Source organism: Vespa crabro, chromosome 14 (assembly GCF_910589235.1).
Source record: "Vespa crabro chromosome 14, iyVesCrab1.2, whole genome shotgun sequence".
In the NCBI taxonomy this organism is placed as follows: Eukaryota; Metazoa; Arthropoda; class Insecta; order Hymenoptera; family Vespidae; genus Vespa; species Vespa crabro.
Window position 1 is genome coordinate 5,122,340 of NC_060968.1, and position 15,050 is coordinate 5,137,389.

Consider the following 15,050-nt stretch of genomic DNA (forward strand, 5'->3'; position numbering starts at 1 on the left):
AAGGTATAAAATTTTGACGAAGAAGATACCCATTTTAATTCGACCTCGAGTTTATTTCGATCGATGATCTATGCGATGTCCTCTCGGCGACCGATACTCCGAAAAAGATTCCGCGTACTTCCGCGGAGAATCCATCTTCATTGATTCCTACTGTCAGTAGAAAATTCCCCGCGAATAGGAGGGAAGTGCTAGTACTTTTTAGTAGCGACTTTGCGTCGCGCGTACCGCGAAATGTGGGACGCGAGAGCTCGGCACTAGTCCGAGTTATTCAGATTAATTGTCTTTTAACGTCGTCCATGCACCGACGGTGGACGGTGCCGGTGGCATTCGAGCTTATGCGAGCCATTCCTGACATTGCCAGTTACGATGTCGACGTTAACGACGAGCTAGAGGCTCGACCGTCTAAACAAACCAATCTCTCTCCCCCTTTCTGCCGCCCCCTTCTCTCTCTCTCTCTCTCTCTCTCTCTCTGCATCTATCTATCTATCTTCCGTCGTTAATTTTCATTCTTTGAAAATGGCCGCTGTATTGCGCAAAGCATTTATTGAAAATACATTAAGATGTTGCTTCTACGATGATGACCAGTGTAGAGAATGAGAAAGGCGACGATGAACGCAAATAGCAAACGCGCATCTAAACAAAAAAGGAATCTTTTACTAGAAAGGAAAAAGGTTCTAAAGCACGTGGCGTGCTTGGGATATTTCACGCAGGAAGCTCGTGGATGATCGTACGCAGCCGGAACTAGATTGTCCTTTCACCTCGGTGTAATATCGTGACGAAGGTACATGACTAGTCAGCGAATAGTATCGTAAGAGAAGTCGCATTGCTCAAACACAGGGGGAGAGAAGAGAAGAACGGGTCTACTACTAGTACTGCTTCTGTTGCTGTAACGAAGGTGGAAAGAGTAGAAGAGAGGTGGAGGGCGTTGGTAGGATTTATAAAGATTTGTAGGGACAGGTTTCTACTGCCCACGAGTAACCAAGCAGGGCCGTTGCATCTTCGTGACACGGAGAAAAGAGAATCCATAGGCGACACGGGCAATCTACGAGGATGCTACTTTAGATCTTTCTCTTCTCCATCGTCGAGGTGCTGTACACCTACGCGCGCACACGCACGCACTCTCTCTCTCTCTCTCTCTCTCTCTCTCTCTCTCTCTCTCTCTTTTCCTCCTTCCTTCTACCTTCCTACGTAAATCCTGCCCGGCTAACACACTGCCACACTAACGATCATCGCGCCGTTCTTGCCTCCTAACGGTATATCGGTACGCTCCTATCGAGCTCTTTCGGTTACGTCGAAACCTCGATAAAACACGTACTAGAAAAAGAGAAAAAGAGAAAATAGATATCTTCCTCTACAAGTCGACTTTATTCCTTTTTATCAATGCTTGATTCTCTTTTAATAGCATAATTCATCGGAAAATAATAAATTTTTGCAACAGATATTGCAGAATTTTATCGATCGTTAACGATAGATGATAGGCTTGATATATTATCGAAATTTTGTCACAGTCTCGTTGAGGTTTGCGTTGCCCAACGTACGTCATAAACGCGTGTCGCGAAACGAGTTGCCTGCAGGCCGTTGCTCCGTGCGCGCTAGCGTGCGTGCATGCGTGCATACGTGCGTGCATGCGTGCGTGCCTGCGTGAGTGAGTGAGTGCGTGAGTGAGTGCGTGCGTTGTGCGCGCGCGCGAGTCGCGAAGAGTACTTTCACACGGAGGTGAACAACACGAGACGGTATCCAGGCCAGGGGTGGCCAACCACTCCCGCTTAACCTAAGATAACGATGGCTCTTGGAGCGTTTCTCTTTCTCTCCTTCTCTCTCTCTCTCTCTCTCTCTCTCTCTTTCTCTCTGTATCTCCCTTTCTTTCTCTTTCTCTTTATCTCTCTCTTTTTCTCTCGTAATTATACTGATTATTTTCTTACCGTCTATAATTATGTTTTTCTACCGATCGTCAATGATTCTTATGAACGCAAATATAGAAAAGATATATTCGTTCCAATGAAACGTTTATTGTAAAGTTTATTGCATCCAAAATTTTGGACGAAGCGAGGTCGTTGCACCTTTTGCAACGTGGCGGCCGTTGAGCGAATTCGAGAGATCGAAGGGGTTTTCGCGCACGCGGAGAGGGTGAAGGGTGGTGGGTAGAGGCAAAGGTTGATGCCCGGGCTCACTTCCTAGGCTGGCCGTCTGTATCGACCGGATAGCGTCGGGACGCGCGCCGGTTCTATACCTCGACGCGAATGTACGCTCTCGTTACGCGTTACCTTGCATCTCCACCCCTTTCTACGTCCCTTCTACGTCCCTTCTACGTCCCTTCTACGTCCCTTCTATGTTCTTTCCATATTCATCCCTGCTTTCCTCTTCTCTCTAGCTCTCTTTCTCTATCCCTCTCTCTCTCTCTCTCTCTCTCTCTCTCTCTCTCTCTCTCTCTCTCTCTCTCTCTCTCTCACTCTCCTATTTTCGTTCCTACCTTTACTCAAGCAAAGCAGAGTTGGCTCCACGTTGAATCAAAATTGCATATCTTATAAGCATGACATCTTCGATCTTCCTTTTGCATTTAATATTAAAGATATTCGAATCTAGGGAAATGTCTGCCTAGTCTAGCGATTAAAAGCAATGTTATTTGAAATTCGCTTTGGTTTTTTTTTTTCTTTCTTTTGTTCAAGTTAATTTAACATACAGCATGGTCGAACGTTATCGTTCGAAAAAATATCTTGCCTTTGAAAGATCGGCAAAGGTTTCGCCGGCTCGAATCGTTTTGATCGCCTCGACTGGCCGACTTTTTACTCGGCTAACCGCATTGTCGTGGTCATCCGGTAAGACTGCTTTCGTTAAATTACCGTATTTGCCGGTAATGCTGCACGCTCGTGGCAGCTTATTATTAAGAAACGAACGTTTCTCGCCGGCTGTGAATTCGTTCTCACGCGAGCCGACTTGCTGAACGCTTTTTCGTTGCAAACTGCTAATAACTTGACTCTCTCTCTCTCTCTCTCTCGTTCTCCCTTTCTATCCATCTTTCTAGCCCTGCATCCGAACTTTCTCGAAAATACGTTCGTACGTTCATAAACCTTTAATCATTTCTCTTCATACATATTTACTTGTTATGGACAAACAACTGTACTCGTGTCCACAGATCTTTTTTATTTTAAATTAAAATCTCTTAACTGACCTGGTATCGTATTATTTTTAATACCACTTTATTCTTTTTACCGTAGTAACGATCTAACTAAAAATGACGTAACGGTAAGCGCGTAAGCGAGTGCATTAGCGTTTTAGAGAAACGACGACAACGACGACAACGACGACAACGACGACAACGACGACGACGACGACGACGACGACGACGACGAAGACGACGAAGACGACGACATCGATCTCCTTTAAAATACAGGCGCGTCTTCGTATTTACATATATTTACATGTTAAACGGTTGTACCGAGTACTTACGTACGATGAACGAAGCGCTTTTGAAAGCTTTCAGATGGGTGATGGATAAATAGATAAATAGATAGATAGAGCTTAGCTAGACCGGTAGGCCAGTGCTCTCGTGATTGTTGAAATCGTGCAAATAGGGAAATAAGATATAATAAATGTCAAGTTGCGAAATGTAATGAAAGAATAAAACTCAAAGGAGCGTAAGAGCATAAGTAGTAAAAAGATAAGAAAAAAGGAGAAAAAGAGAGATTGCTGCAACGTGTGTTTCCAATGTTTTTTATACCTTTAAACGGTATGAACTAGTTACTCGCATCATCGTCGTAGATTTTCGATCGGCTTGCATATTTGGATTTGGAAGCTTAATTATCCGGTAGAAGGAACGCGAGCGGCAACGCCCTTAAGTAACGTTGAAACTTGTAATTAACCGTCGTGGTTAAGAACGCCGTTAAATTAGAATATATCTCTCTCTCTCTCTCTCTCGCTCTCGCTCTCTACGTTGGCGATTCGATGGTAATGAGGCACGCTTGCGGCGGCGCATTGCACAATTTATAATAGTTAGAATGGAGGAGCTCTCGGAACGGATGTAGGAGCGCTTCGATGAAACGTAGCCAGTTTCGAGTTTCCCTCTTTAAAGCGGAACGTAATCGCGAAAGAACGTGGATACGCGTAAATAAGCGCGCCGACCTCAATTCCTATCGATAGGGCTTTGATTTACTTTTTTATTTTATTTTTTTTCTGTTTTTTTTTTTTTTTTTTTTCTTTTTTTCTTTTCTTTTCTTTTTCTTCAACTCCTTTACTATATTATTTTCATCGACAATACATATTATTCCCAACGACAGGGATCATTCTCGATCGTCATTATTTTAGCCGAGAAAAGAAATTGTTAGAAATTCTTTTGTATGGGGTGAAATCGAGTTGTAGGAGAGGAGTTGAGAGCTGCTGAGGCTACCGGGGTGGCGTCGAGCGGACGAGCGAACGGATGAGCGAGCCAGAGGCGACGGAGGAGGAGGACGGAAGCTGGAGGGAGGTCCGGATGCGTGAAAGATAGAGGGAGAGGGCGATGGTACCGAGGGATGGTGGGTTCAGGTGTTGCCTCGTGTGTGCTCTAGTAGAGGCGAGCGTGCGCGTTCGCTCACGCGCGCGCGCGCGCGCTCACACACCCGTCGAGGGCTCGAGGACGGCGGCAAAGAGAGAAGAAAGGTCGCTGAACTCGGGGTCGACAGCCGCACTACGATCCGCGTCGTGACGCACGGTGACGCGCCGAACGACGCGCCGAACGACGCCGGACGAGTATCTATCCACCCCCGATCTCTATTCTCCTTCCCTTCGATTCGATTACCCTCGAGAGGGAAACGATAGATTTACCTCTTAAATTTCAATCTTTCTTTAACTACTTTCGTAAGACTGATCCTCTAAGACTAATCCTAATCGAGTGACATCGTCCCAATGATCGAGTATCTGGGAAATATATTTCAAAAAGGGAGTTTCTAAATGTATCTAAAAATAACGGTATTATTGAGGAAAAAGATAAAAAGTATCGTAGGACGTTGCTTTTAATCACTAGCTGGAATAGGCTAGTAGCTACTCGCAGGAGCCTCGCGAGAAGACATTTATTGACCGTCGATATAACGAGACGCGTTATCCGTGTGCCAGTTTATCGCTCCTAAACGTATTATAGCCGAGGCAGTGGCGCGAGGAGAAGTCCGGGGTCTTTGAACTCTCCCGACGACTCTCCTCCGTCTCCTATCTATCTGCTCGACTTTCAGGAGTCGCCAACCGCTCGGTGCACCGCGTACCGTCCCTCCTCCCATTTTCCCTCCCCATTCTGTGCCTCCTTTTACTCCATCAGCTTCCTTGTTAGCCTCGCATTCTCCTCGTCAATTTTTTACATTCCGATGCCGATACTCTGCCCTCTTTGTCTTTCTTCCTGATAACATCGGGTATCGACGATTTGATAGACGGTTTCATCGACGGAGACTCGAGGCACCTTTTTTCTTTCTCTTTTCTTTTTTCCTTCTTTTTCCTTTTTTTTTTCTCTTTTCTTAATCAAAGGAAACAGGCCGAAGGATCGATCGATCCTCGAGAACGGAAGGAAAGGGAGCGGAAAGCGGGGGTGCATGTAGTTACGCAGCTAATGTGCAGCAGGTTGCTTGCGCGACACCAAACACGCACGATATTCCTTCGAACCGGCGAGAGTTAAACGTTGCGAGAGAGGATCGGATGTGCACTGGCCAGTTAAAATGTGGGGCAGTGCTGCGGCTAACGTTCGTCCTTGGTATTCGTACAACCGGCCAGTGTGAGCGTGCGTATGCGTTCGACTCGTAACTGGACGTGCAACGTTCCAAATCGATCGACGGGAGAACGAAGGTGTCTTCCCAAGTGTTCCTTTATTATCATCATCATTTTTATTTTTTCTTCTGATTGAAGAATATAATTTAAAATGTATATCTTAAATATAAAAATCGTTTGTTAACTCGCTCGACTCGTCGTTCCTTACGTAGATTTTAACGATCCCATTTCTTAAACTCTAAAGATCAGCTTCGCTGAGATATGAAACATTAGGAAATCTTTAACTAATCGCTACTGTAGCCACGTGGTCTAATCTAGTGTCTACCGGCGTCTATCGTCGCCAACGTCGTTGTCGTCGTCGTCGTCGTCGTCGTCGTCGTCGTCGTCGTCGTCGTCGTCGTCGTCGTCGTCTTTGCCATCGAGTAAGTTCGTATCGCACTAAGAGGTTTCCTCATAAGGATGTCAAGGCCACGACCCAATGGGAGGTCGTTGCCGTCGTCTTGTCTTCGTTTCTTTCCCAATCGAATTTGTCTTTTCTCGATTTTGTACATTTTAATCGAGAATGACGAGAGGAGAGAGGGCACGATTAATCCTCTCTCTCTCTCTTTCTTTCTCTCTCTCTCTCTCTCTCTCTCTATCTCTGTGTGTCTCTCTTTTTCTTTTCGTTTGTAGACCGTGCCGACACTGTGCCGCGTTGCTGGCAAATTAGCGCGGTTTCGTTCAATTTATAACGACGTTGGAACGAGCCGCGGCATTTCTAGCTCGTGGCAGCTGGAATTTCAAGATCCGTTTCCACCGTGCATCTAACGGGCCGAACGGAGAGATTCATAATGCACCGTTGCAAAATAGATTATTGCACTCTGTACGATCCTCGTACGAGCTCGAGTTAGAAGTAAGTACGTGTGTAAAGTGAAAGTAACATTCTAGACACGTGATGCGGTGTCGCGCCACGCTTGCTACTGAAAAAAGTCGCGCGTGCGTGTAGTTTATCTCTCTCTCTTTCTCGTCTTAACATCTTGCTTCCTACGTCTCCGTAACTTGCACGTAATATCTTTTCTTCGATCTTTTCTTCATAATTCGAATCGAATTTGATTAATAAGAAATAATATTAAAAAAAAAAGAAATAAAAGAAAATTATCGTAGTAAAGATCGTGGATATTCCAGAAAAAAGACTTTTGCATCGACATACAGGTCGGAAGGGTGCATAAGCTCGAAAGGGCTCGAAAGTGCTCGAAAGGGCGTTAAAAGAAAGCGAAGAAGGGAAAGAAGAAGGCCCTTTCTTGTTGAGAGAATGAGAGAGAGAGAGAACAAGAGAGATGGGGAAAATAGAGGGGGAGAATCGTTGACGACCTCCGAGGGGGAGGCCAGAGAAGTCGGAGGTGGGAGCTGTGGCGACGGCAACGGCGGCGGTGTCGGCGGCGGCGGCAGTAGCGGCGGCGGCGACGAGGTCGATGCACCCGTAATCTCGCTGAAATGCACTTGGGTGCAAGCGGCGAAGCGCTGCTATCGCCGTTATGCGAGCCCTACCGCGCCAGAAATAGGGTTGTTCGCATAAATATCGACAGCGAAAGCGACGTGTCCTCTGGCTCTTTTTCTTCTTATATTTATTCTCACCAGAGAGAGAGAGAGAGAGAGAGAGAGAGGACCTACTTGTAATATCGATTTTATTATCTCTTATATACATATTGTGCATTTATATATATATATATATATTACTCATTTCTTATTTTATTATTAACGTAATAAAATAGTATTTACGTGCCACCTTTTATCATGTCGATATTTCCTAGGAGAAAAATGCACAAACAACAGTTATCATCGATCCCTACGTTTCGTATCTTGGTATTGGTGCATAAATCGTCGCATTCCAGATAAGAGGAGCGCCTTTCTCGCTTCCGCCTCGATCCTATTCGTCTGACTCGTAAATACCGTTTCTACTAGCAATGATCCACTTTGCCCTTTATTTAAGTTTTCTCGTGGCATCAAAAGAGGTATCCAGGCTGCACCGACGCCCACACTGAGTCGCGAGGAAATACGCGAGGAGGAGATGCGAGGGGAATGTTTTCTGGGCCGAAAAATTGTCGGAAAGAGAAAGAGCCGTTCACTTCCGCGTGACCTGCAGCACAGGAGGCGGTGTAGCGGTAGCACCGTTGCCAGCAACCTACCTACCTACCTACCTATCTACCTACCTACCTACCTACCTACCTACCTACCTACCTCCCTCCCTCCCTCCCTCCCTACCTACCTACCTACCTATCTATCTATCTATCTATCTATCTATCTATCTATCTATCTATCTATCTATCTATTTATCTATCTATCTCCAACGACTCCGAAAGAACAGCCGGTTCGGCCCCCAGGCTTCCGGCTAGCTTTTTCGCCCTGAAAACGTCGCCGATCGTCGAAGCCCGCTCGGGGCGTGACCGGTTCTCCATTTTCTCCCTCTCTCTTTTCCTCCTTCTTTCCCAAGAGATATCATATCCGTGAACGCTCCCGATCTCGAGGTACGAGAGAGTAGACAAGCACGATTATCCCACCTATCGATTTGGTAGCCTTTTCTGTATTCATAGCTAAATGAATCGGGTCGGATGTATAGCACTTAGGAAATCTTACTCGTTCTTTTTTGTTTTTTGTTTCTTTTCCTTTCTTTATTGTTTATTTTTTTGTTTTTTTTTTTTGTTTTTTTTCTTTTAAAAAAAAAAAAAAAAAAAAAAAAAGACTCTGCCGAAGACTTTTCCTCGCTCGTCGATCTCACCTTGGCGATCGATTCGCTTCTTGGCGTCGTAGCGAAGCGAAGAAACGCGTGACATCCGTGAATTCGTGATCAACTAGGCGCGGTTTCCGGCGAGTTGCCTTCATTAACGATTAATTGCATCCTTCGAGGCAGGTGCATTCGAGAGAACCAAGTACGACTATTGCCGTTTTCTTTGTCCTTTCCCGAGATAATCTCTCGTTGTCGAAGAAAAGATATTCTTACGTCGATGGACCACAATAGCGGCGATTCTTTCTCCCTAGTATCGATATTCTTTTTCTTCGAGCAGAAACTTTATACTCGAATATAAACACTTTTTTAACGTCAATTATTCAAGTGAGAGAGAGTGCAAAGTGCACCGCTAAATATATGATCTACCAGCACAAATCTCTCGTATGGTTTGCTAGAGCGAAGGAGAAATCGTTGAAAATTGGGCCAGTCGGTCGATCGGAGCGACGAATGATCTCCTAACGGCGTACCGTTTTAATCGTAAAATCATATTCAAGAAGAAAGAATCATCGTTAATCGACGAAAAACGGACATTACTTATCGTTAATAGTTTTCTCTCTTAGTCTCTTTTTCTTTCCCGATGTTTTTCACTTAGAAGTCGATTAAATTCATGGTAGCCCTCATGACGATGGCAAGAAGCATCGAAGGTTCGAAGAAACGACTGTTCCCGTTAAATCGACGTCTTCCTATGGCGCCACCCACATTTTATCCCCACAGCTCTCTCTCTCTCTCTCTCTCTCTCTCTCCCTCTTTCTCTCTCTCTCTCTCTCTTTCTCTTTCTCTTTTTATCAGTCTTTCTATCCTGCCGCATACTCTCGACGCAATCACAGTCCGGCGATATCGCCGCTGAGAGTTCGTTTTCTCGATCGACGCCACGAGAAAGTGACTCTCTGTTTATATACATATGTATACATATGCATGCGTGTGCGAATATACATATATATATATATATATATATATATATATATATATATACATACGTATATGTATATATAAATGCAGAAAGAGAGAGAGAGAGAGAGAGAGAGAGCATGTGCATGTAGCTGTCCGTCTATATATACATATATACGCGCATATACGGCACGAGGTCAACGGCACGTTGAAAAACAAGCGAGCGACTCTCGACGTATACGACCGTACGGCTCGCTCGAATATACATACACGGGAGACGTTTAAAGCTTGACCAACTACGAAAGGAGACGGTAAAATCGCTAAGGTGAAGATTTTTTGTTATACGAAAGGTGGTTCAAGTTTGAAACTTTGTAGAAATTTGGAAATAAATGATTAATTCGTCATTGATCATGATCCTTGGGTCCGTTTGTAAAAATATAGAAGGTGTGTTAATGGATAAAAGATGCTATCAACGAGAAGGTAGAGGGAGAGACATCGTAAAATCGAGAAAGAGGAGTAGGGCAAAAAGGGCGTAAAGGATTGCTGATCGTTCGGCATCTCGAAGCGTAGGAAAGCGATAAAATACGAGCGTCGAGATCGATAGAGCGTCGCGAACCAAGCCGAGCTGACTCGAGTTGAGTCGAGTCGAGTCGAGTTGAATCGAGTCGAGTCGAGTCGAGTCGATCTAGCCTCTTCTCTCGTTCTCCTAACGAAACGATAGAGCTCGCTCGCAATCAAGGATCTCGACCCTTTACCCGAGGCTGCTTACGAGCGCGTATAAATCAATTCATCGACCTAACGACGCGAGTTTCTCGCTTCGATTCGCGCCGAGAGGTCGAGCGGTCCAATCGCGAGCGAGCCGACTCCTACGAGCAAGAGAGATACGTCGAAGCTCGTCATCCTTCGAGAGACAAGCGAGTGATTTCTTACCACTAAAACTCGACTCGTTCCCCTTCTAGCTATGTGGTACCCCTCGCACCCGTCGCTATAAACCGTATCGCTTTCCTCGCCAAACGACGCCCTCTCTTTCTATACCCATCTACCTATCCATGTATCTCTCCACATTCTTTGTTTTTCTCGCCAGAGAAAGAGAGAGAGAGAGAGAGAGAGAGAGAAAGAGATTTAACTCTCAAGACATACGACCTAATACCCGGCTCGTGATAAAATACTATCGGCTTATGCGAATGTTTTTATTTTCTTAAATATATACGCTAAAGGCTAAAGAAAATCCAGAATGACAAAAAGTAGAAAATTTCCAGAATAGATGAAGACGTGCTTTCCCTTTCGTTTGGGTAAAGTGTCGCGGGGGTGCGATCGTAATGACGCTCGTCGTCGGCTCTTACTTGAACGTTGAGCCACATCCTATTAGATATACATACATACGTATATGCGCGGCTGTGTCACGGGTCATCGGCCCTCGGATATTCTTGGCAATTCTCTCTCTCTCTCTCTCTCTCTCTCTCTCTCTCTCTCTCTCTCTCTCTACTCTATCCCTCCTTCTAACAGGCCTCTTCTCCTTTTTTCCTTCTCCCTCTCGGATAGCACACGAGCCCTCCGACTACTCGTTCGCTTCCCTCGGAGGGGTCAGCCCTTCTCCCCTCTTCCTCTTACCTCACTCGAATTCGCGCTCCAGAGCATCCCAACGAGACTCTTCTTTCCACTCTCCGACTCCTCTCGAGCCGATCTCCGATCGACTTTGCGTTCGTTGCACCGAGTTACTTGGATATCGAGCCACGAGCTCTCCTTCCGCTTTCACTTTTTACGAGTCTTCTCCTATTGATAATAATTGAAGGCTTCCGTTGGCTCTTTTCTCTTTCACACGATACGCTCAAAGTTTGTCTCAAAGTTGAACGATCGTAGAGTGTAGGCAATAGGTCGGCTTTAATAATTCTTACGTCATGAACGGCGCCAGCGAGTAGAGCGATCTAGTTTGTGTACATACGTAAAGTGATTTAATATCTATGCGAAATAAGTACATCGAGTACCCTCCTCTACTCGTAGATGGACGTAGGCAGATCAGATAGGCAGTACCTATCGGTGTCCGATGATGCGTCATCGTTGTTTTCTCATGCATCGCAACGAGCTCATCTATACTAAGATACATTAGTGTCAAAATTGTCTGTCTTCTGGCGTCTACGTATCAAGAGATCACACGAAAATCGGAGATGTATATTTCTTTCTTTTTTCTCTCCCCCTCTCTCTCTCCCTCCCTTTTTCTTTTCTTTTTCTCCTCCGAAACCACATTGTGCCGTCTCACTCCGACTTAAAGATATTACGATACGGTAAAGCCGACCACAAAATAGAAGTCGATGGACCGTTTGGCAAGCTCAAACCGCAAGGATAAAATTCGACCGACTGTTTATCCGGTATAGTCTTGCCGTAGTCGACGGTAAGAGGGACCGTACGGTACAAACACGACCGCAAATGGTCCCCGCATCTCCTTCTTTCCGCACATCGTCCACCATCCTTCATCTTTTATAATTTTGACCGTCTCCCTTTTAATTGGATTTCAAATATCTTTTATTTATTTATTTTTCTCTTTTTTTCTTCTTTTTTTTATTTTTTCCCCATAGAAACGTAATTCGGCCGATTGAAAGAATAAATTCGATTCTCTCTTTTTGATCTTAGGGCACGCGCTCGCGCTCGCGCGAACAATATTTCAAGAGACGCGAGAATCTCCTCTCGAGGAAGGAGAGGAAACCCGTTTCTTCGTCTCCTTTCCTTTCCTTTCCTTTCCTTTCCTCGACGAAACAAAGTTCTTCTCGAACGACGAGTACCAACCATATAATTCCGATATTTCGGTCGATTTCGTGGGCCGAATATTCGAAAGCGATGAGATTGAATTACAGTGTAATTCCGTGCGTCTGTAACCAAAGCAAGGGTTTAAATCTTGATTCTCGTCTCTGCAATAAAGTGCCGGTGCTTGCGCCTGCATGAAATAGCTCCGACGAGACGTCACTCTTATTACGAAGGCTGTTGTTCGTCGAGCGTTCGAGGCGACTCGCGCCTCGCCTCCTGTAAATGGCATTAAGGCCCACGTGTCGGCCCCGTTTCGTTCGTCGCCACCGATCCTACGACAATCTCCAACTTTTATTCGACTCGACTGATTTCCTTTACAACATTAATAATTCCGTCCGTTTCATATGCTCTTTCTCAATACCGATTCTTATAATCCTATAGTGTATATAGCGTACACGTATGCATATACGAATGAATTGTTCCTTTTATATAAATAGCATTTAGTCCTTTGCCGTTCATTCGGCTTTTGTAATGTAACATCGATAACTTTGTAAAAAATTCCTCTTCCTTATCTCTTCTTTCGACTCGACACGATTATCTTTTTTTCTTGTTTCTTTTTTTTTTTTTTTCTTTTTTTCTTTTTTTGATACGTATATCAAACTATTACATATATATGTATATAAAAAGTCAAGCGTCGTCGAGGCAAGATGATGAGCGTCAACAAGCAGATCTTATTTTTGCGAATCGCGTTTCGTTTGTTCTCAGAAGTAGCTTTATCGGTCATTATCATATCCTTCGGTGTCATTCCAGTACCGTAGTTCATCCGATACAGTTCTCGACGCAACTACGATTCTACTAATGGATTCTCCGTTCTATTATCGTTGCAGAGTGGAAAGCTCGACCCTGCAGTTGGTCTGCCCGTTGGATTCTCGTCCGGTGCAGCTAATCTTTAGAGGACTGCAGGTGGTCAAGGAGAAACGGGCGCTTCTTCGAGATGTTTCGGGAGTCGTCAAGCCGGGCGAGCTCTTAGCCGTCATGGGCCCTTCAGGTATTTATCATCTCCCTTCGTCCTAACGAACCTATTCGAAAGCGAGTTCTTCTCGAAGAGGACCAAATTCAGCTTTGAGATTATCTTCGCCCTTCTTCCCCTCCTCCTCCTCCTCCTCCTCACCCTCACCCTCCCCCCACCCCGATGACTTTGCGAGAACGTTAGTTTCGTTAATTAATTGACGGCGAAAGAAAAAAAGAAAAAAGAAAAGAAAAAAAGAAAAAGGCCGTTTCGATTTCGCTTAGCTCGAAAAGTATTTATCGTTCTTATCGATGCTTCAGACCATTACAAGCCATTAACGATGATGAAATTTTGTGCAAAGGATGCGGGAAAACGACTTTGTTGAATTGCCTCTCCGGAAGGGTCAGTCTGGACGGCGGAGAGATTTGGTTGAATCGCGAGAGGCTCACGAAAAGATGGCGTCGTAGGATTTGTTACGTACAACAACAAGACGTTTTCTTTCCTGATCTCACGTTACGACAAACCTTGGAGGTAAGTCACCGACTGCGTCGCCTTCGACGAATAATATTAAGAGTAAGGGAAAGATAAAGGATTTCTAGCCTTTAAAGATTGTAGTAACAGTGACGACTACTCGGGTCGAACATTACTTGCACGAACAAAGCGTAAAGAAGCGTCTATTCGCGCGTGCCTGCGTGCCTGCGTGATTTTCTTGGAAAAAGTTCCTAGCAGGTTACATTTCGATGCCTAGCCGTTCAAACGACTGCGTTACATTTAATAGATAAGAGAATCGAGAGGGTGAGGAGTCGTCTCTAATCGAAAGATGGAATAACCAAAAGATAATACGAAGGAAAAAGGGACGATCGTACGATCGCTCGATAATGGTCAGACTAAGAGACCAAGAAACCAAGCTCCGAGTTGCGTCGTGTTTTCTTGTTTTCCACGAAAACTGGCCACTGCTCTTGGCAACTTTATTGTATACGCCTTTCACTCGGAATTTATCAAGTCCCACGCTGAAAAGTGGGCGCGAATTAGGAGAACACCGTATTCGCGCCTACGTATCGCGCCTATCTCGCGAGACCCGACGTCGTCGAAAAGACCGTCGTCGGGCTGAAAGCCAGCGCAACCCTCTCTTCCTCCCTTTCCCTCTCGCGGAAAATTTAATACCACCTCGTTGAGCCGCTAATTGAATGCGATGACGCGTGCGATACGATCTCTCTCTCTCTCTCTCTCTCTCTCTCTCTCTCGTAAGAATTCAAGAATATTTTGCGTCTAAATGCATCCTCGATTCGATGGATCTTTTCTCATGCGTAATCAAGAACGCCGACCATCTTTTCTTCTTCCCTTCCAAATAGAAAAACTTGACAAATTCGTAGATTATCGTTAACGTCGCAGGTAGGAGGAGTCTTTGGGCGCTTAGACGACTCCGACTCCGTTAGGAGAGAGCCCATGCTGCGTGAACGAACAAGCGAGAGAGGATAGTAGACGGAGGCGGCCCGGGGGCGGCTCTCACGATGACGTCATAACTCGGTCAGTGAACCGCTGGCGGCGCGACGGCAGCACCGCACCGCACCGCACCGCACAGCAGCACGCGTCTTACGTCTTTCGAAAACAGTCGGCGCCGTCTAACGCGTTCGCCTCTTTCGAGCATGTATATCACCCTAGATACGATAGAAATCGAACTACTACTAGTTCTTCCTTTCTTCCTTCCAAAATTACGAAGAACGAAAGCACGTAAACGCGTTTGAAAGTTCTTTCTTTAGCTTTCTTTCTTCTTTTTTTCTTTTCTTTTCTTCTCCTCTAGAAATTCGTCTACGTGCCTCTTTTCTCCTCTCTCGGATACGCTTTGATATGGCAAAAGGTAGGAGGTAAACATCGTCGACGACGGCACTTTCTCTCTCCGTATAACGGGTCGAGTCTCGCATCGCA

General features: G+C 45.2%; 2 protein-coding genes across 2 annotated transcripts in view; both read left to right on the forward strand.

The window, feature by feature from the left end:
• LOC124429053 (carbonic anhydrase 7-like) overlaps nucleotides 1-15,050 on the forward strand; it is a 393,187-nt gene that overhangs the window by 282,498 nt on the left and 95,639 nt on the right. The gene's annotated exons all lie outside the window — the stretch shown is intronic.
• Nucleotides 1-15,050, forward strand: part of LOC124429033 (ABC transporter G family member 14) — a 43,839-nt gene that overhangs the window by 16,432 nt on the left and 12,357 nt on the right. The window contains exons 3-4 of the mRNA XM_046973760.1: nucleotides 13,003-13,163; nucleotides 13,486-13,655. Coding sequence (XP_046829716.1) covers nucleotides 13,003-13,163; nucleotides 13,486-13,655 — 331 coding nt within the window. The remainder of the gene's footprint in view (nucleotides 1-13,002; nucleotides 13,164-13,485; nucleotides 13,656-15,050) is intronic.